The 22,623-nt window shown below is 37.5% G+C and overlaps 1 protein-coding gene across 2 annotated transcripts in view; it reads left to right on the plus strand.

The window, feature by feature from the left end:
- The window catches only part of hlk (hulk), a 56,394-nt gene that overhangs the window by 11,844 nt on the left and 21,927 nt on the right, over positions 1-22,623 (plus strand). For both annotated transcript variants that reach the window (XM_089632503.1, XM_089632504.1), the window contains exons 2-12: positions 9,671-9,853; positions 12,071-12,211; positions 13,254-13,283; positions 15,638-15,820; positions 19,572-19,715; positions 19,831-20,013; positions 20,555-20,686; positions 20,821-21,135; positions 21,443-21,757; positions 21,959-22,273; positions 22,376-22,564. In XM_089632503.1, coding sequence (XP_089488629.1) covers positions 9,671-9,853; positions 12,071-12,211; positions 13,254-13,283; positions 15,638-15,820; positions 19,572-19,715; positions 19,831-20,013; positions 20,555-20,686; positions 20,821-21,135; positions 21,443-21,757; positions 21,959-22,273; positions 22,376-22,564 — 2,130 coding nt within the window. The remainder of the gene's footprint in view (positions 1-9,670; positions 9,854-12,070; positions 12,212-13,253; positions 13,284-15,637; positions 15,821-19,571; positions 19,716-19,830; positions 20,014-20,554; positions 20,687-20,820; positions 21,136-21,442; positions 21,758-21,958; positions 22,274-22,375; positions 22,565-22,623) is intronic.

Below are 22,623 nucleotides of genomic sequence, written 5' to 3' on the forward strand. Positions count from 1 at the left end.
CATATTTTACATTATCGTATGGAAGATCTGCATTCAAGATGAACGAAGCATACAGGTACTTATGCAGAATTATTTTAATTGTTAGTATTATGTGTGTTATGTAACTGAAAAGTTAACATTAATCACGAAGTATTAATTAACGGTGTGATTTTAAATAATGAAATCTTGTATCAAGTGTATAAGTTAAGTAGTAAGTTTATCCCTTAAGAAAAGGAAATTAGGTTGTAAGGCACAAAATAAAAAAACAAGAGATAAAAAAACATGCTGAAATAATGGTGATTCCAGAAAATTCAAATGATCAAGTATTGGATGCATGAGACGCTAACACTAAGTTGACATAGGAAACAAGTCTGGCAGTCTAAATTTAAGTTCTAATACCAAACTTGTTGTATGGCGGTTGGGCACGAAACGGATAGAGGGAGGATGAAATTAGGTTGAATGCAGCAGAAATGAGATACTCGATACGTATGTGTGTGGTTGAACCACCTACGGCAGTAAATGGCGAATGTAAAGATCGCGCAAGTGAAAGAAAGAAGATGTCTAGGTCGCCCAAGGAAGTCGTGTTCAAACCCGGACGTGAACATGGCCCCCCGATCATGTGTAGAGCATTGGAGAGACCCACCACTTTCTCGTCCCGGTATAGGTGACTTATTGTCACCCCTTCGGGGCTCTCGCAAGGAAGCTATTTTTTTGGTATAAACAACTCTACAATTTCATAAAAAAGGACTCTAGACCTCCAATGTCTCCGCATACGTGGTTAGGTGACGGTATGCAAGCGCCAAACATAATACAAGAGGGGAATAATAGTTGTTAAATGACGGAATTTTTTTAAACATATAATGATGAGCTGGTGGCACAGGTTACTGAAAAATGATGATGTATATGTTCGGCCGGCACTGCGTCTCCTAAATAAACAAAAATTTTACAAAAGAAAATATACCTACGTAAATGTTCTGAAGCTGAGGAAACAGTAAATGGAGAAGCTGTATCCCTCAGTGCTAAGCTGTCCCCGGGGCACGGAGCGGAAATCCGATCGAAGTTACTAGGCCTTTTTACCGCGTGTGCCTTGAAGACAGTAAGCGGGAAATGGGTACAACCCAAGACCCCAAGGAGAAAAGCGTCGAGTTCCAGAGGCAGAACGGAAGGACGTGGGGCTTCGTTCCCAATTTCTTCAGTTCCGCCCGTGACCCAGGGGGGTGGCGCTGGCAAGGAGAGTCATGTGTAGAGCAGTCTGGTAGGCTGGAGTCATAAAAGTGGATTCACACCACGGAAACTAAAAGGCCCTAAACGGACTTGATCAAGAACAATTTGAAGCCGCGGGGTGAGGCGGAAGATGTATAAAAAATGCCAAAACCTGATAAATTTTGTAAGGACATCCCATTCTCTGTCTCATAAAATATCCATAAAAAATCTGAAGCCGTTATAATTGCATTAACTATACAAAAGCATAATTGAAATAGTTAATTATTTACCACTTTGCACACAAATCATTTTAAAAGTTTGTCATACAAGATGATTGCCAGGAAATTTCCCCTCACTCTAGATTTGGCTTCAGTGCCATTCTTACAAAATAGCGCGATAGCGAATACGGATATATCCAGGGCTTTTCAGGTTTATGGTTCACTTTGTCCACAAAAAATATCATTGAAAAAGCTTTATCTGAAAAACAAACTAAGGGTAACATACATAGGTATCAGCAAAAGTAGGGTGATTTATATATTATGGGTGATCTATACCAAAATAATTATTATTTAAGGTGAGGGAGCTTTTTCGTTTAGCTGAGGACTCGGAGAACTTTAATGATGATCTGGCCAACACATTTTAAAGAATAGGGAACCAGAAAAGAAATGAAGAAGGAATTTGAAGGGATTTGGAAGAAAAGCAAAATCACTAGCTGGTGATGAAATACCTTGATGTAAATAATAAAGACACCCATAAAGTTTCAGTATGAATACTGTACTAAATATAGCGCAACTGTCTTCATGGACCCTTAAGACGGTAAAAAGCGAATAACGATCAGAAGGAGAATTTTTTTTCCATAATTGCGGATGAAGAAAATTTAAACGTCCTATATTTCTCACTTGAGTCGTCTTGCCTCTCCCTTCTGACGGCTTAGACATAGTTACGCGAGTTTCGGACAAAACAATGTTTCTTCGTTCAAATTTGTAGTGATAAACAAGGAGACAGTTATCTTCCTAATTCACTTTTCTTCATTAAAATCTCATATCGAGGCCATACAATATGTACAGTTCATAGAAACATTTGCTGCCTAACTTATCATCAAGGCAAAACCGTCAAACTCGCGCCCTTATCCCACTTTCAAAACAAAACTGTTAATACCACAATAAATAAATCAGCTGATTCCATTTATAGTTTTCAGTTCATCAATTTCTACAATTATCTATATTATCAAATAAGTGATTTAAAAAAAAATTGCATTAAAAATTTTCAAATGTTTGGACACTTTTTGATAAAGATGGAAAATATCTGTTTTGGTTTTCAATTGAAAACCATTTTTGGTCAGTCTGTCAATCAACCTCGTGTCTGCCATTGGACCACAATGTTGATAAACTTCTATCTTGTTGCATTTTAAACTTGGCATCCGATAATAAATTAACTTCAGATTTTCCACTAAACTACTTAACCAGCATCGTCTTTGACACAGTGAACCTTGGTTAGAGTTAGCTAGTAGAACAAGTTAGTGGTAGTGGTAAATGACCCAGCAGAGAGCAGAGAGCGGAGAGCAAATAGCAGGTAGCAGGTGCTTCAAATAACCATTACGGAGCGCCGCTCCGGTGTCTGGTCTCCATCAGATAAATGCTCTCTTATGACTTTAATGACTCACAGCAGATGAGAGGTTTCAAATGAAATCTATTCTCGCAACGAAACAACTTTTTATGACCGTGTATTAATAATGTATGGTTTCCCGATTGCCGTCGGTGTCTTGGCATAGCGACGAAAACCCACGTTCTGATATTTTAATCTACTGTTAATCGATTTTCCTCGATTCTTGAATTGATGAAAACCGAGAGATTTTATTGTCATTTCTGTCGAACCCTCTCTAAATTTATTATAATACATAAATACCTATATACCTATCTCTAAGGGTGCCATTTAACGCGACACTAACAACGTTATTAATTTGTGAAAGCCATTTTCAAAGCTATTTATTATTTTGTCCATCGTCGGCATAGAGATATATTTATCTAACCTAGCTACTCCATAAAATGTAGGTACTGACCTTTCATACTTTTCGTATCTATCGGGACATTTCAGTGACCTGAAAATTGTCCGTCAAATGCTTGCGAGTTGGCGCAACGTTTTCACTTTCAGTAAGTGCGAGAGAGACATCAAAGCCCCCTAGCCCCTCCTTCTAAGTGCTGTTAGGAGACAAAAAGTGAAAATCATTATGCGCGTTTGCAATTGCGCGAGAGGGACAGCGAAACTGTCACCCTTCCTCCGTAATGCGCAAATTTCGGAGCCAATATTTGTTCAGATCGCGCACGACGTCACTTGTGACAAGCTCGCTAAGAACAGATGTCACGTGACGCCAGGAAACTCCATACAATATTGTCAAGGGTGACGTCACGGCTGAAGATGGCGGCGGGAACAGATGCGCGGCATCCCATCACAGCAGTCATTCGGAGTCAAGTCTTGCAAGCCCGGGCGACTATTCTCGTGTTGACCATCTCCTAAAATGGCCGCCGGGCAGAACAGGCGGGAAAGCGAAAAACGACCCAATCCTAACCTAACCTCACGCAAAACAACGCGCTGCTCAGTCTTTCTTTTTTTATATACAAATATTCATCGGCAAATACACTATGTACAAAATGAAAAATCTGTGTGTCCGATAAAGAGCTGCCTCGGAGCATTCACAATTTCACATGTGGGTGTTGGGTGTTACTGTTGTGTTTGTTATGTGGGGTGGTATTCTTAGATGCTGTAACACACGATGTTGAGTATATTCACATCTCACATTCCCAGCTAATTTTCAGTCGTTTCCATTTAAATACGCAATTTTGAAGAAACTAATTTAAATACACGTGAAAAGCGTCCGTACACCCAAAAAAAGCGTAGGCGGCGCCGGTTAATTAAGCACCGTCATTTTAGTTGTTAGCAAAAAATCTTCCCGTTACAAATTCTAGCTAATCTGGTGAGATCAGAAAACCCATATATTACCCAATACCGCAGTTTCGTATACCAAAGCATACAGGAAGATGAATAAAAAGTCTCTCCAAACAGATTCCCATGGGAATATTGTAGGACTGCAATCAGATTAAGTTGAAATCCGCATTTCCAAACATAATGTATGTAATATTTGCAATGGATTTACGTATTGAAATGAAACATTTTGATATTTATAATATTCGTTTTGCAATTCCGACTTGATAGTTCGGCGCCTGGAACGGACTGTTCCAAGTTCGCCTGCACAGGCCGACCCTGTCACTATTACTATATGGACCATACCAAAATCATTCAACTAATAAATAAAATGCTTCAATTATTTCGATAAAATTATAAAATAATAATTGCAGGTTCATAAAATGCAAGGCACCGTCCCGAAATTAGAAAAACCAGAAAGAGTCCTGTACCCAGCAATGATAATATCAAGACAAAAAAGAGATGTTCGCTATTACAATTGGTAATTCATATTTGAATAGATATTTCTAAACAGGTACCCTACTTTTCCAACCGCCAGTAGAAAGATATATGTAATATTGACTGGTTGGGTAACACACAACACACGTGAACAGCCATTCAAGTATGTGTGTTTTGGAGTAAAATGACGCAAGTCGGAATATCTGTTATCCAGCCGCCATGGCGCGATGGCGTGTCCCGATCTCCCAGAATATATTTATATATTTAGCATCGTTAAGTGCACCGGTTAGCGATAACATATTAGGTGTATTGTATTGCTTTTGGAAATGGGTCAAGACCGTCAGTTGCGACTTGTTACGGGTCCGTGTTAGATAGTTTGCATCGATGATAGAGGAGTTGAATCCTTCGGGCGACACGCGACACAATAAAACTGACATAATTTTGAAAACATTTTCTGAGGAGATGTGAATTGTGAATTAGCTGCTGCCCACGTGCTGTTGTTGAGCTTTAAGATATTTGAATCCCTTCTTCCATAACACGTTCAGCCCGTTCACTGACATGCTCATCGACTCTTTAATATTGTCAGCAATCCAATCGTCTTCTCCATCAAGGGTCTGGAATCTCCCCCATCAATCCTGGAAACTCAAATTACTTCTGCCGTTGTCCCATTATAACTTACAGTTGTGAGAAGAAAACACTGTCACTTCTCACGATGTTTAAATGGTGATCTTTTGATCACCTTTTTCTCAGGATCCAGATTTCGAATACCAAGAGTAATTTGATTTTCAAGTTTTCCGGGAAGAAACTTCTGCATTTCAGGCTATTTTAATGGCACAAGTTCGTAAAAAAACATGGCAGAATCAACTACTGTAGTTAAAGCTGGCCAAATCAGGAATAAAAATAAGTTAGTATTAATCAATAACACTATCCGAATATTTGGGATCCCTCGCCGCAACAGGCGCAGATTTTTACTCTTCATATTTGCAAATTGTCGATATATACTGAACTCTGAAGACATCTAACTGGAGGAAAATATCATGACAAAATCTAATAAAAAAATACTAATGAGTAAATAGTAGTCATTATCTGAACTGCCTCTACAGCGTAGACACTGCCAGGTCCTGGATGTTGTGATTTTTTTTGTTTGATTACAGCAGTCATTTTAAACAAAACATTTGGTTTGGTAGGTTATAGTATATACAGACTGTTAAGGGACGTACTTGATTTACAATCAGTGATTCCTGACATTATTTGGAGTTAAAAATGGAAATGAAATTTTGGTCACCGGCGACACCCTTCATCAAAAACATATAAAATATAATAGTCGGCTGAGTGTCCAGTGACGACATGTGGGTAATTGTTTAAAATATAAAGAAAAGCACGAAAAAAGCCCTGGAGAACACAATTTAATTTTTTTTTTCTCAAATAATTTCAGGATTCACTGGTTGAAGTAACTCAAGTACGTCTCTTAACACCTTGTATAGATAGGTGTGGTTTGGTAGACCAACTAAGTAGCGATATGGGATGGTATAAAAACTAGACGGTCCGTTCGTAGGACATAGTGTGAATGCATGCTTCGTGTTCTGTATAGAAGAAGAAGAAGAAGAAGAAGACGTCTCACTCTTCTGCACAGCCAACGAGCGAGTGAAAACATGGTACAAATTGATGCTAGTACCTATACATCTTCCCGCAACAGCTAAACATTACACAATTTTTAGTCTTTGACGTGGCTCCTTTTTGTGAGCCGTTTTATCGAGATTTCAGGGCACCATCCCATCTACAAAACTTTTTATAAAACTCAGATTTGTAAAAACCTTTTTTGGTGCTAAAAGTGCAATATCAATATTATAAACACGGCAACTACGTGCTCGGTTTTGTATATTTATGAAAACGACAGATACTCGATTGGTTAAAAAGAAAATACACACCTAAATAGTTTACACACAACAAACCGAAATACTACTTAGTAGATACATATGTCAATTTATTGATTTTTCAAGTACTCGGAGGGTGACTAATTTGTTATAAGCTTATGACAAGGAAGTAATATCATTTTCATTTTGGGAGTCAAAAAGATCCCGACACCAGTTATCGAGCAAATGACAACTGCCATACCAACAACTTTTATCAGTGACGACATTTTTTAAGGCCGTCTTTGACTGGAAAAAGACTCTGAGTGCTTTTTGATTCCCAGGGGAACAAGGGAGGACGCTTCGACCAGAATTTTAATATTTAATTTAAAATTCCACGTGGGTGATTGACGGCCGGAAATATTGTTTTACCTTAGGTATTGATTGTCCCTGACAATATTATATACTACTCGGTTTATCTCTTTAGTGAATTCTACCGTGTCAGTAGGTACATTTGTGAGGTTTCTTATAAATATTTTTACACTAAAAGAGAAGCCACCCATTATCACTAAGTAGATATATCAAATTTATTACATCCACTTACTTCATTTATTCGTTATTTTATTTTTTCTAATATTGAATGGAAGATCAAAAGAGATAGAATTCAGTAGCTAAGCCAGCTGGGTTAAAATTAAAATTCATAAAACATTAATTGCACAAAAAGTACAAAGGGTTGCATAGGTTACATCCTATTTCTTCCAGCTAACCCAAATTAGCTATTTACAAATTAATATTTCTTTTTTACCTACTTACGAAAGGGGAACGTTTGAAATTTTTTTTAAAAAGATTCATGGAATTTTTGCCGTGGGGCAACCCATGGCCAGCTATGCCACACCTACCGAAATTTTCGAAAACCTACTAAAGTTAGCGAAAAGGTTCTGAACTATGGGCTATGTTTTTTTAAATCTAAAATTTCCCAAGCCAGCCCCCCCACACGGATTTGAAAAAGTATTGTGGGGAATCATACTTCCGATTCATGCTACTGATTTTCGTATCTAATCTTATAAAATTATTTTAATTGCCATTTTTCTAATTTGGAACAGATCAGAAATCAGATTATCCCGTGATTTTATTACTACGACAGCGGAGGTAGTCAAGACCATACCCAGATTTATTTATACTACCTTCATGATTCATGGACAGCGATGCATATTCTACAATGACCTTGAAAATTCAGGAATGACTACATATTTCGTGCGTTGCTTTGGTCGCGGTAAGATAGAATAACTCTTCCTTTCGACCACTTATCTACAAATTACGCAAAAATTTCCGTCAAAAGTCGTTATTATTTTATTTTAATGCAATTTGAAGAACAAAATTTGTCACTTTTTACACTAGAAAAACTGGTCGTAAATAGGAAAACCGATTTTTTCCTAGACTTTAAAAAAAATTCATTAAAAAATGTCTTAATCAAGGTGTGTTCTACTGGTGGTATTTTATTAAACAATAGATGATTTGTGGTATTATTTCAGACACAAAAAATGGTTCGTGGTTATATATCTCTAAAAAATACACAGCCTTAGGAGCCTGTCTCAACAGTGGTCTATTATCTCTTTGAAAAGCTGTTATACTAAGTGTAAGCTAAGCACTAGTGGTGCTAAAATATTAGCATAATATTACGCTGGGGGCAAAAATGTAAGTGTAACTATACTGGATTTTAAAAAATAATGGATAATGAGCGCCAACCTTTTTTTAGAGAGAAATGGAAACTAATAAATCTTTGTGCAATTTTACCTCGGGTCGTGTACCTATGAGTAGTTAAATAACGTTGATGGTACTGTAACTTGGAATCATATTTAAACACAAACTTTGCATTCAGCAAACAAATACAGGGTTTTCCAATGAGAGGTGTTATTTTGAATAGCCCGATATTTCGGTAGATGTTTATTTTGAAGCTGTCATTTTTTTACATTTGACAAGTAGAAACTATGCCATTAATAAAAATGGAACTTTGATTCACTTGAGAGAATCAAATGCAAATCATCTTGAGTGATGAGGCCCATTTCCACCTCGGTAGCTTCGTCAACAAGCGAAATTGTCACATCTGGGGCTCGGAAAACCCAAGAGTTATTGTTGAAAAGCCTCTCTATCCTCCACGTGTGACTGTTTGGTGCGGTTTATGGTCTGACGGAGTCATTGGACCTTACTTTTTCGAAAATGAGGCTGGAGCAACAGTTACGGTGAATGGATCGCTATCGAGAGATGATTTGATTTTTTATAGCCGGGATTGGATGGTATTGATCTGGACAACGTTTATTTTCTACAAGACGGCGCTACGTGCCACACAAGCAACGAAACCATTGATCTTTTACGACTGAATATCAAAATAACACCTCTTATTGGAAAACCCTGCATAGGTATATTGTGAAAACCTAATCTGTAAAGGACCAGGATTTTATTCGCTACACCAAGGAGTAAACGGGGTAAACACTTCTCTTTCCTTCTCGAATGACACATGTGGTGGTGAAACGGAATTACTCCAGGGTTTATCGAATGATCTTGGCGATCCCTGATCCAAGATTACAGGCAGTGAGTTGCCTTTGTTCAGGCCAGAATAAATGATTAATAAAATCCCGATTTCACCAAAATGTTGGAAAAGGATATAAAAAACGACCTTTTTGTATGGTTGGTGATTATCCAATCATTCTGGGTATAAAGTTGCCTCGTCGGGCTAAAAAATATTCCGATTAGCATTGTTCCACTTTAAAAAAATTACATGTCATTCGATCTCGATTTGTCAGCAACATACCTACCAGGTGAGAGATCCTGTTTCGTCTGGTGGTTTGATAAATAATCATATTTTCTTCTAACATATCGCAAACAAATATCGGGATACCAATGCCTAAAAGCATCAAAGACAAATTAATTACTGGGAATGTAGGTAGGTACCTTTATAGCTGCATATTTTATACGTAACAGTACCTACTAATGATTTGTCTATATATTCTGTACGTGTAGCTAGGTAAATATAAAAGTTTTGTACTGATTAATTTTTTTTAAATGTAATCTTTTAAATTCTAAGAGAAATTAGTGCAAGAATCTTGGCCAAAATGTAAAAAAAATGCTTGGGGGGCCGAATACGGAATTCATGGTCAGTATTCAATGAAAACTTTTATTCTGCCAAATAAAACGATGATAACTAGTAAATTGTTTGTTTGCAGATGCGCGAAGCTGCGTGACATGCGACAAGGTGCTGGCGGAGCTAGAGAAGATCGACGACGACACGGACAGCTTCGGCGTGGACTTCGTGAAGATCAATGACAAGCGCCTCGCCAAGCATTATGGAATCAAGACCTTCCCCGCCCTCACCTACTTCCGTGAGAAGGAACCCATCATTTACGACGGTCAGTAACACAAACACTTCTCCCAACTGTGAGACTAACATTGCACAACGCACCACTGCAAACAAGTTGTACAACCATAGGTACGGGTAATAGAACCAATCAGTTACGGAGGTCTGCTTTTTTAATGTTTTCTTTTACACAACCACAATATGAATAAGTGTAAGAGGATTGGATTAGGGTGGGTAAGCCCAAGGTTTAGATAAGAATGGCTAATGACTAGAGCTGGTAGAGAATGTTTATGGAAGATGATTGGAACAGGGTGGGAAGGCCCAAGGATTAGATAAGAATGGCTAATGACTAGAGCTGGTGGAGAATGTTTATGGAAGATGATTGGAACAGGGTGGGAAGGCCCAAGGATTAGATAAGAATGGCTAATGACTAGAGCTGGTAGAGAATGTTTATGGAAGATGATTGGAACAGGGTGGGAAGGCCCAAGTATTAGATAAGAATGGCTAATGACTAGAGCTGGTGGAGAATGTTTATGGAAGATGATTGGAACAGGGTGGGAAGGCCCAAGGATTAGATAAAAATTGCTAATGACTAGAGCTGGTGGAGAATGTTTATGGAAGATGATTGGAACAGGGTGGGAAGGCCCAAGGATTAGATAAGAATGGCTAATGACTAGAGCTGGTGGAGAATGTTTATGGAAGATGATTGGAACAGGGTGGGAAGGCCCAAGGATTAGATAAGAATGGCTAATGACTAGAGCTGGTAGAGAATGTTTATGGAAGATGATTGGAACAGGGTGGGAAGGCCCAAGGATTAGATAAGAATGGCTAATGACTAGAGCTGGTGGAGAATGTTTATGGAAGATGATTGGAACAGGGTGGGAAGGCCCAAGGATTAGATAAAAATTGCTAATGACTAGAGCTGGTGGAGAATGTTTATGGAAGATGATTGGAACAGGGTGGGAAGGCCCAAGGATTAGATAAGAATGGCTAATGACTAGAAATGGTAGAGAATATTTGTGGAAGAGGGTTGAATCAGGGCGGGAAGGCTCAAGTACTAGAAAAGTATGTCTAATGACTAGAGCTGGTGGAGAATGTTTGTGGAAGAGGGTTGGAGCATGGTGGGAAAGCCCAAGAACTAGAGAAGTATGTCTAGAGCTGCTGGAGAATGATTGTGGAAGAGGTCAAATCCTAACCTAGGACATGCCGAGATAATATAGAAGTGTATTGATGATCACCCTAGAAAGTTATTGCACGAAGCCAATAAGTTTTTAACTGTGGTGAATGTACGATTATAAAAGAGAAGAAAATAAGAAGAGGGTGAAGGATTTCTAATTATTAGGTAATTAAAAAAACTGTAGCTACAGCTAATGGAGGTAGTGAGTTGGACCATTTAACTGAATTATTAGATACAAAAAAAATCCCATCACTAGGTTGCCAGGCCAATTCTAGGTACAATATGTAAGCTGCCAAGTCTGTGACTTTTAGCCATTTATTTTGTGAACCTTTTAAAAACAATGAACGCTTGATTCAAAATTACAGTGACAAAGCGTGGAACAAAGTATTATTAGGAAGTTATTCAAACAATTACAAGTATGACTCACATAACTATATATATATATATACCTTTTATTTGTTTCATAATTTAAAGACGAAGATATCTGACATAGAAGTCAATAATCTTAGTCATAAAAAACACATTCAAAATAACGAAAAGATGTAGGTGGGTATTATTATAATTTAAACTCGTCACATAAATATTTGAGTGAAGATATTTTAAAAGCATTACAAGTGCCGTCGATCATAGGTTACATAAGACTGCACATTATTTGGCTCGTCATTTAAAGATGAATGGCCCCAGTCGTTTAGTGATACCACTCTGGCATTCTTTTATGAGATGATCGATTATGTCAAATGTTGTTATTTTGGGTACTATGATATTATCTGCCTCCAGTTTCCACCATAAGCTTAGTCAATTAACAATAATAATAATTATGTGGTACACGAGAGCCAGTAGCATCCCCGTTTAGGGAACGTTAGGCCGAAAGAAGTGGGTTAGAAAGTATTTAGCTATTCACATCTAACTCACAGGTCATTCGATATTTAGCCATCATTTATAACTGAGCCATTATTTAGAACTAAAATAAATCCTTTTTGTGAAATGGTATCTGTTAAACTAACTAAAAGCATGTTCATCGGCTTCTTGGTAGCCATTTACCCTATTTGTCATAACTGTTCCCGTAACATTATCTGATGGTGTTTTTCTCAGGTGATCTCATGGATGAAGAGAATGTTCTGGATTTCCTGACGAGTTTGGAGGCCATGGACCGCCCCGATAGGATAGAAGAGGTCAACAAGAAGATCCTCGCCAAGATCGTTGAAGACACGGAGTATGTGGCCGTCCTGTTCTGTGAGTCATTTGTTCATCAACACAACTTATACAAACTTCACATCACCCCATACTACAATTACCCACCAAGCCCTCTGTCGACTACAAGAATAAGAAATATTATAATTACAATTATTCTCATACACCTCTCCTATTACTGTACCATGTGCATCAGATAATATTGACAGAATCCCAGTTATCAACTACATGTCAATAATTTTATGGTGCATTTTTTCCTGATTCAGTAATCGGTGACATATTTCATGAATGACTTAAACTTTAAAAAATCAGTATTATTTACTTAAATGTATGTACAAGATAATGTACTTTGGAGGCATACCGTCTTACTAATTAGATTCTTACACGCCCGTTTTTTGTTGGTGTGGTAAACCCGACCTCAAGCCCGGTTTAAGACCGTTTTAACCAAACAAATGCCGTGGTATTAGGTCAATTTTTTCAGTGTTTTGATCTTACACGGCGCGTAATATTTAAACCACGTTTTTAACAAGGCTAAAAAGGCTGTTAGTGTTTAGTGGTGTCTCTCTAAGAGCCCGCAAGTGGCTGGAATGATCTTACTCATATAACTACTATGGCACGGCAAAAAACTTAATTTCCTAAAACCATCGACCAACATAGATCGATGCCTAAAACCCATTATCTGATAAATAATGGTTGTGTGGTAGGTACTACACCACAAGTGCACATATATATTGTATAAAATATAAACATGAGTATGTATTATTTTGTTTTCAGTGTAAATAAAATAGTTGCTCAAACCACTAATATTGAGATTACTTAGCCACTTCTAAAATATATAATCCTCAAAACTTCTAGTTAAATATAAACAAGAACTTATGATTATTTACCCCCAAATAATATACTCTACACTAAGACATTCTGATAATACAGCAACACTAACAGCTGCAGCCAAGAAGATTCGATTTCTGTTTTAATGTAAAATGTGGTTTGTCCTGTGATGTCTCTCTAATAACTATTTGTTGTCTTTGTCCTGTTATTTATCTTAGTGATTATCAAAGTGTTTATTTGTGTTGTTCCGCTGTAGGTCCAAGCTCCAAGACTTGTGCAGCCAACAGTAAGTAGTGGCGGGGGTTTCTTTATGTTCCGTTCTTCCTGGGGCTGATCGCTTATTGTATTAACCAGACATTAAACATCACAGGTGTCAAAGTGGAATACTTTAATATTCATCAATCTGCAATGTCGTATCGTCGTCAATTCACCGTGTGCCAACTATTACAATTCTAAATTTCTCTATCTATAACAGTAGCATGATTTTATTGGTTCCTTCCAATACTCTAATTAACTTTAAAAGTGTCTCTCTTATCTATCTTATCGTCCTTGCGATTTCTGGGAATTTCTGTCAAAATAACATTAACCTGGGCACTGTGGAAGTGTGGAATGCTCGTTGCATGATAAATGTGAAAACATTCCACTTTGACGCACATTCGATAGTTCCACTCACCAACGTGTCTCGCCTATTTAGTGATGAGCTGCGTGATCAGTGTGAACTGCACCCAGACACTATAATTAGATCCCTTCTGAGAGACACTTGCGACAAGGGAGCACTTATCTCAAGCAGATATAGCGGGAACACATGTTCACTAGATGCGCAACTATTCCAGCTGGATGAGGAGGAAGATCTTTTAGCGGATGAAAGTGTAATGATATCATCCCGATTGATGGCACCTAAAGTAAAGCAGCGTAATCCCAAAGTTCCAAAGTCAGAACTGTGCCTATGCCCATTCCAAAGCTTTTCGGCTTAGCCTTTAATTTTCAGATCAGATGCACGAGCACTCCTTCCCGGGTATTTTCTTTAGGATATTGGTGTGTTTCTTGTTTTACCAATGTTTTTCAATGTTTTCACAGCATCCACACAATCAAATGTACAATATTCCTATTTATAAAACTCACATAGATAGAATTATATCGAGTGACGGATCACTCGATGCACGATTGTTATATTATTAATTCCTCCACGGTTTTCAGTATTCCATGTATTTTTAACCTTTTTTATTGTTTCGATGACAAAAACATTTTTCTGGTAGTCTGCCAGTAACACAACTCACATAACTTTACTAGATGTTTCTGTCTGCCGCATGCCGAGTGGATTCGCTGTGGACCAGAGGCATCAACAATACTTCCTCTAATAGTTGTTACACCTTCGTGTCACCAAACATGCCAAGACATACTTCCAAATGGTTAAATGCTGGCCATTCGCAGATGTAACACAAAAACCATACATTTTGTAATAATAACCATTTATGTACATACACGTAGGTACTAACCATAAAATAATATACATACATATGTATGTAGGTATGCTATGTTCTGACAAGATATTATCAGTGAGATATTCTAAAACTCATCGAGTGGGGTAATGGGTATCACATCGTCTGACAATACTCTTGTAAAGATGTTAATTTCAATCTATAATGATGTCCCCGAGGGTAAAATAGTCTGACGAAAGATGGCACGGCGCCAGCTGTTTCGTCGTCTGGTATGCGCTGTTGCTAGCTACGGACAACTATTGTTTACAACGATCCTGAGCAACCATTATCAGGAATTAAACATTTCAACCTGATTAAAGTTTATAAAATTAAATTAACGCAATCGTCGGCAATTTTATGTAGAATGACGACAATAGTTGAGCATTCTCTTATGTTCTTATTGTTTTAATATTTGGGGACAAAGCACTTAAGATATTGGGACCACATTCTCGGAACAAACTCTCAGGTTACCCAAGATTCAATTGGACTGTAATCGGCATTGAAAAGATGCCTAAAAACACAACAAGTTTATATGTACCAATAATTTCCTCAACAAACATGAAGAGTGGCATGGATGTTATTTTAATCATTTGAAGGTAATAAAATAATGCAGAATGCACCAGACTATCTAGATGGCTTAGTTGTCATAGTTGGCAGAACCATATAGGTGGCTAATTTAGGTATTTTTTATTTTATTTTGGTCACAATCTATTTTGATTCAGTATACATGTGGAAAAAAGTTAGTTGGGGATTGGCAAACAGATAAATTACTGTATTATGTCATTTTTAGCTGGCTTACTCAACATTCATTCATTCCTTCTTAATCGTCTGTTGGACTGGGCTAGATGGTGGAAACCTGCCAAATAAGTCATATCCACTTTACGTACTAAATCTCCCATACACGCTCTCAAACATATTCTAGAGATCATAATATGTTTGGTATGCGGGATGTCGTTTGATAATATTGAAGTGATCATATAAATACTTATTGACTTAAATCAACGACCTGATCAATGAATCATCGAGGAAAATGTGTGATAAGCTGAACTAAACACATTCAATTACAACTCACTCGTCCAACCTAGTTTCAGTTCCACCGGACATATGTATGATCAACTCTTGACTTGTTCCAACTAACTATATTTTGCTGTTTGTGTGCTAGACAAGCCCGAGTGCAAAAAGTGCTCCAAGGCGTTGCAGGAGCTGGAGAACATCGACGATGAGGCGGACCAGCTCGGCATTGGCTTCGTGAAGATCTACGATGAGGAACTAGCTGAAGAGTACAACCTGGGAGATCTGCCAAAGCTTGTCTACTATAGACACGAAATCCCCATCATTTATGAAAGTGAGTTCAAATACAATATTCAATCGCCGCGTTACTTGGTCCTGTTAAGGTTAAATAAAAAGATAATTCAACAACCCACCAACCGAGCAGCGAAAACTTTATTTATTTAACACTATACATATTTATGGCTGTATAAAGGTGAATTTATTAGACTAGTGCCTAGTGGCAAATTCTTCCAATAGACCAAGTCAGATAGATTCACAGCAGAAATAAAATTATATTGCATTTATTTAAGCATATCGGAACCTTAGTTTTGCTACACTAATAGATTCTGCACAAATATTCTCTTTTCCTTCCGCCTCACAAAATTCCACGATTTGGTTGTGCATCTATGTGCAATGGAACTTAACCCCCAGACCTATGGTAAATTCTGTCTGTCTAGGATTTGTGTGTCTTTCCGTTTAGCAATAAATTCCACATAAATGGAATATTTCTGATCATCCGCAAAATAATAGTTTTTTTGAAGGGTGATTTTTATCATTATACACGGTGTCCGGAAACTCGTAGTACAAGCGGGAAACTGGAGAATCTACACCACATGGGGAACCCAAAAAAACATAAAGTTTTTTGATTTGAGCATTTTCAAAAAAAAAAAAAAAAAACCAAAAAAAAATATTTTTCGGCTATTTTAGGGTTAAAGTTTTTTCTGGTGTTTAGGGTTGAATAACAGATGTTTTAACCCTGCAGAGCAGAAATATTTTATGATTACACCGGGTTAAATGAAGGGCGATTTCAAAATAATGCTTCAAATCCGAGTTTCTTCATTTGTTTTACTTTCAAATAGTTTTAATTAGTTGGGTACTTTGATCTTCAGTAATAATTTGATTAAAAAAAAAAAATAAATAAATAAAAAATCAACTTCAAACTCGATTTACTCGATAACGAAAGCTCAAATAAAAAAAATATATACTACAAAATCGACTCCAAATGTGATGTAGATTCACCAGTTTCCCGCTTGTACTACGAGTTTCCGGACACCCTGTATAAAAAACATTAATTTTTGAATAATTCAAAATTTTTAATACAAATTTAAAAATTAAAAAAGATAGCTCACCTTACGTTTCTTCGTCTAAATACTAAACTAAAATTTTAAATAAGAAAAAAAAACAGTTATACAATTTATTAGACAAATAAACATTACTGTCACTTCAAAACCTTCATCAGAAATCATAATATTACTATATTTTTTGTGCAATCTGTCATTGCTTTATTCAGGTGTAGTGAAGGCTCCTACCATCCTCTTGATTAATATTTTTTTACATTAGCTCCACACAGGAGGACCGGAGGAAAAAAATAGCATATATCATCTTTGGGGATGCTGTGTGGAGGTTATTTTTAGGGATAGGAAGTTCTGGGAAGGAAAAAGGTATGAGGGGTGGGAAGGAATCTGGGGGTCAATTCGTCCAGGAGTGATGGACTTATGAATCCATCCATCCCACTGCGATGCAAAGCAGGTCGAGAGAGAATCCGGATAGAGAGGTCAAAAGGTCTCCCCAAGTTGAGACGGCTAGTGACTTTTGAGTGTGATAGAGTGATAAACTTTGAAAATTTCTACATAATCGATGTTGCTTAGTTCAAAATGATTTTTTTTTTAAATTAAATTTTTTTATGAAGATTTTAAGGAAATTTTAGTTTCGCCAGAATTTTCGAAAAAAAATACGATTTCGGCTACAACAATAGCAATAGGTTAATATTAGCATTCTATTAGATCCAAAAGTCACCAGCCGCCATTCCCAACCAGTCTCTCCCGATCCGGCCCGCAAAGAAGTAGGTGGGCAAACGCCTTCGCCGCCAAGACCTAGACAAACCTCACCCCATGAACCCCGGCACCCAGTGGCGGATTAACCCTAAGGCAAAGTAGGCACGTGCCTAGGGGCGCCAGTTACAAAGGGGCGCCGGCGGGCGCCCCTAGAATGTTCATCGGGTGACTCGATTGAAGTTATGCAGTTCACACCGGTTTTTCCACCCAATGCTGCTAACACTGTAAATGTGAATCGTAACTTTTCCATTTTTCTTCACTAAAAATATCGTTTTATAAGACAAATAAAACAATGCGTTGCTCTGAAGTACAAAGAAACGACATTTAAAGTTTATTTGTCGTCCTTTTTATATTAAAAATTACATTATTTTTATTAGTCACTCAGTCAGCCACATAGCGAGTACACAATGCTGTTCATAAATAAATGCTGTTTAAGTGTAACCAAGACAACACATAAGTGACATTTGAAAAGTGCATAAAATAAAATTCGTAATTTAAACACAAAGGGATCCTAGGCATTTCTAGGTAGGTACTTATTAGTGAATACTTATTCCTTTACATAAATAATTGATCATTTAAATTTTTTATGTTTTATTAATTATCCCTATTAATATTATAACTGCGAAAGTGTATATGTGTGTGTTTGTATAGGTATATGTTACTTCTTCATGCAAAAAAACTACTGAACCGATTGTGATGAAACTTGGTATGTAAAAAAAAGATAGCTGGCAGTGTTGCCAACGAGGGCGATATATCGCCATTTAGGCTACTCAGAACGAGAATCGGCGCTGAAAAAATCTAAAAGGCGACTGGTCGGGCTACTTCAGAGTCAAGTTAAAAACATAATTTTCACGTAAAAACATCAATTTTAAACAATTCTCTAGCCTTTTTTTTTTCGGGACAAATTTTATTTTCTTGAAATTCTCTAGCCACCCCCCCCCCCCCCTCCCACGAAATTTTTATTTTCACATAAAACCCACCTAACTACAAATTCGGCTACTTTAGGTACTTGTTAAAATTTATAATATGTGGTCGCTAGAGGGGCGCCGATGAGGTGCTTGCCTAGGGCGCTCTCAACAGTTAATCCGCCTCTGCCGGCACCCCTGCTAATCACCAAACATAGCGAACCACTTGTGGCCACCTATGGCAGGGGTGTTGGTTATGCAATCAACTGTTCCCGGGGCGGCGGTACCCATACCCACCTCCCAAATTGCTACTGTTTTTCAGTTGTATCATATTATTTTTACTGTAACAAATAAATAAATAAAACCTCACTCTCGTCATTGGACACATAAAGATAATTATCAAAAAATTCATATTTACAGGATTTTCCAATAAGAGGTGTTATTTTGATATTCAATCGTAAAAGATCAATGGTTTCGTTGCTTCTGTGGCATGTAGCGCCGTTTTGTTGAAAGTAAACGTTGTCCAGATCAATACCATCCAATTCCGGCCATAAAAAATCATTAATCATCTCTCGATAGCGCAATCCATTCACCGTAACTGTTGCTCCAGCCTCATTTACGAAAAAGTAAGGTCCAATGACTCCGCCGGATCATAAGCCGCACCAAACAGTCACACGTTGAGGATAGAGAGGCTTTTCAACAATAACTCTTGGGTTTTCCGAGCTTCAGATGCGACAATTTTGCTTGTTGACGAAGCCACCGAGGTGGAAATGGGCCTCATCACTCAAGATGATTTGCATTTGATTCACTCAAGTGAATTTTAATAATTTCAATGCGTTGGTGAAGCGTGTATCGTTCCATTTTTATTAATGGCGTAGTTTCTACTTGTCAAATGTTAAAAAATGACAGCTTCAAAAGTAACATTTACCGAAATAGCGGGCTATTCAAAATAACACCTCTTATTGGAAAAAACTGTATTCAAAAATTCATATAAAAGTTTCATAATTTTTTCGTTGCGGTTGGAACCTTTAGAAAATTAGCCAGAGGGGATAAATTTATTTCCACTTGATATTAATAATTATTATAGGTGAACTGAGCAGAGAGGAAGACGTGCTGGAATGGCTGATAGCGAATAAGTCTACTGGAGATGAGGAGGATGTCATCGAAGACGTGACGGCCAAAACACTCAACACACTCATCGGGAACATTGATAACCTGGTGGTACTTTTCTGTGAGTATGACTTTCACCTTACGAGTATACCATTTTAAGATTTCTTACTCCAAGGATTCCAAACTACTAAATTTAAATATCACAACAGTTTTACAAAATATATTTCATGTTTCAGACGACCACGGGGAAGACGACTCAATGACAGTCCTGGCGGAGTTGGAGAAGATTGACGATGATTGTGACAAGCATGGCATTCAATTCGTGAAGATTGATGATGACGCGGCAGCCAAGAACTTCGGCATTGATTCGGTTCCTGCTATTGTGTACTTCGAGAAGCAAATTCCTAATATGTACGACGGTAAGATGTATTCAATATTTTATTTATGAACTTTGTCAAATGCATTTTTGAAATAAGTCGCTGGTGTAGGATTAATATGTTAATCAATTAAATTAACGAAATTTAAAAAAATCCCCTTGTACTTATCATTGCACAAAAATAATTGACCATAAATATATATTATTGTTTTAAACAATCAAGATAAGCGAACCTAGTGAATTGTATTTCCAATTTTGTATGAGGACAAAACTTGAAACAATGTTAATAGTCTTTATTACAAAGTTCAAATTCCAGTTGTGGCAAAAACATTTTTTCTCAAAGTTCCATTACCTAAGTAAAATTTGTTAATAAAGATGGTTCCAATCTATTAATTATAAATCTGGGCAATATTATGTCGAGGTATGGTCAATGTGATCCCATATATCTATTGTAATATGGCTAGCATTTTATATTACGTCCTAAAAGACTAATCGCCGACTTCAACCGGCATTGGACATAGAAGGGCTGATGTAGATGAATGTCTGATATAGTGATACTATATAATTGCTGGGACGGTTTGCAGGTGACCTGGAGAACGAGGATGAGATCCTGGAGTGGCTTGTGGACCAGTTGGAGAAGGACGAGATTGAGGATGTCACCGACGAAATGCTCGACCGCCTCATTAAAGAGGGGAAAACCATGGCTGTACTGTTCTGTGAGTTTCAACTCTTTTTACTACTTCTTTCCTGAAACTTTATCCCTCGGAAAATCTGCATGCAAAATTAAATGTTCTTGGGAAGCCAAGAAATGATGTCAATATTTGAATAATAATTAAATATTTTGTTCTAGATGATAACAATGATAGAAAGTCGCAGAAAGTTTTGAATGAGCTGGAGAATATTGACGATGAATGTGACACACTGGGAATTGTATTTGTGAAGATCGACAATCCCGATGAAGCTGAGGAGTACGGAATAGAGAAGATTCCATCGCTTCTATACTTCGAGAAAGGGATCCCCACCTTGTACGAGGGAAACCTGGAGGATGAGGATAAGCTTCTGGAATGGCTCAAATACCAGACGGAGAGCGATGAAATAGAAGACATCACCGATGAAATGTTGGACCTCATCATTGAGAAAATGCCTTACGTCGCTGTACTTTTCTGTAAGTTATCACATTTGTGTATTAAGTAAGACTTATAAGTAAGTAAGACCCTCTGAAAACTTTCGAGTTTTAGGTAGTCTTTATAAAAGATTAAAATAAATGTTAACCCTAACTTATACGGTTCATATTTCTAAGACTTTTACTAAATGTATACAAATATATATTTTTAATGTGACACTTCACAAGAACCTCATCCTGTGTGTACGGTGAACAACCAAGGGATCTATATCACCACCCGCTTAGGCGAACTTGTGAGGCAGGCTAAGTAAGGGAAAACATTAACTAACATAATCTATACTTCTTTCAGACGATAAGGACCAAAAGAAAAGTCAAAAAATTCTGGCGGAGCTAGAAAACATTGACGATGAGTGTGATAAGAACGACATCGCGTTTGTCAAGATAGACGATGACAAGGAGGCCAAGGAGTACGGCATAGACACCATCCCCACCATCGTGTTGTTCGAGAGACGCATCCCGCATATCTACGAAGGAGATCTCATGAAGGAGGAAGAGCTCCTGGGATGGCTGCTGCACCAGAAGAGACATAGTGAGATTCCGGAAATCACCGATGAAATGCTGGACCGACTTCTGGAGAATACTCCATATATAGCGGTAATATTTTGTGAGTACCTTAGATCATTCCTTTAGTAAAGCTTTCAAGTTCAGTGTTGAAACTGAAAATAACCTCGCAAATCAGTTTGATCCAAAAGAGAATGAATGGTTAAGAACGAATGAATAAGAGAGATTATTATAATATACATTTTATTAGACTTTTTCTGACTGATCATTGTTGTATTTAATATAAATGTCATTTCTATTTTAGACGACAAAGATTCTAAGCAAGACATCAGGATCCTGAATGAACTGGAAAACATCGACGATGAATTAGAGAAGGAAGGAATAGTCACTGTGCGCATGGACAACAAGGCTGAAGCCAAGCAATACGGCATCGACCACCTCCCGGCCCTGCTGTACTTCGAGGAGAAGATTCCCGCCATCTATGAAGGGGAACTGATGAATGAGGAGGAAGTTTTGACTTGGCTCATCAAACAGAAGAACACAGCCACCATCGAAGAAGTAACAGATGAGATTCTAAAGAATTTGATTGAAGAATATGAATACGTAGTCGTCTACTTCAGTGAGTTATATTAAATCCCGTATTAATAAGTCTGTCCATTGCACAGTAAATTATTGTTTTTATGGCACTGACTAAGTATTTATCAATATGAATTTCTTCCAGGTGGCAAGTGTGAGGAAGGTGAACACTGTGACAATATTCTCGATGAGCTGGAAAATATTGACGATGAATTAGACGAAACGGGCATCATTTTTGTAACCACCGAAGACTTGACTATTGCCAAGAAAAATGGAATTAAGACCTTCCCAACTCTCGTATTCTTCAGAAACAAAGATCCACTCGTCTACAAAGGTAAAATATTCTTAAAGAAGACTTGTTTACCGAAAGGACACGTGTTTAAGATAGCTTTC

The sequence above is a fragment of the Hesperophylax consimilis genome, chromosome 6 (assembly GCF_061612785.1).
Source record: "Hesperophylax consimilis isolate HC1 chromosome 6, BYU_Hcon_1.0, whole genome shotgun sequence".
NCBI classification, from domain to species: domain Eukaryota; kingdom Metazoa; phylum Arthropoda; class Insecta; order Trichoptera; family Limnephilidae; genus Hesperophylax; species Hesperophylax consimilis.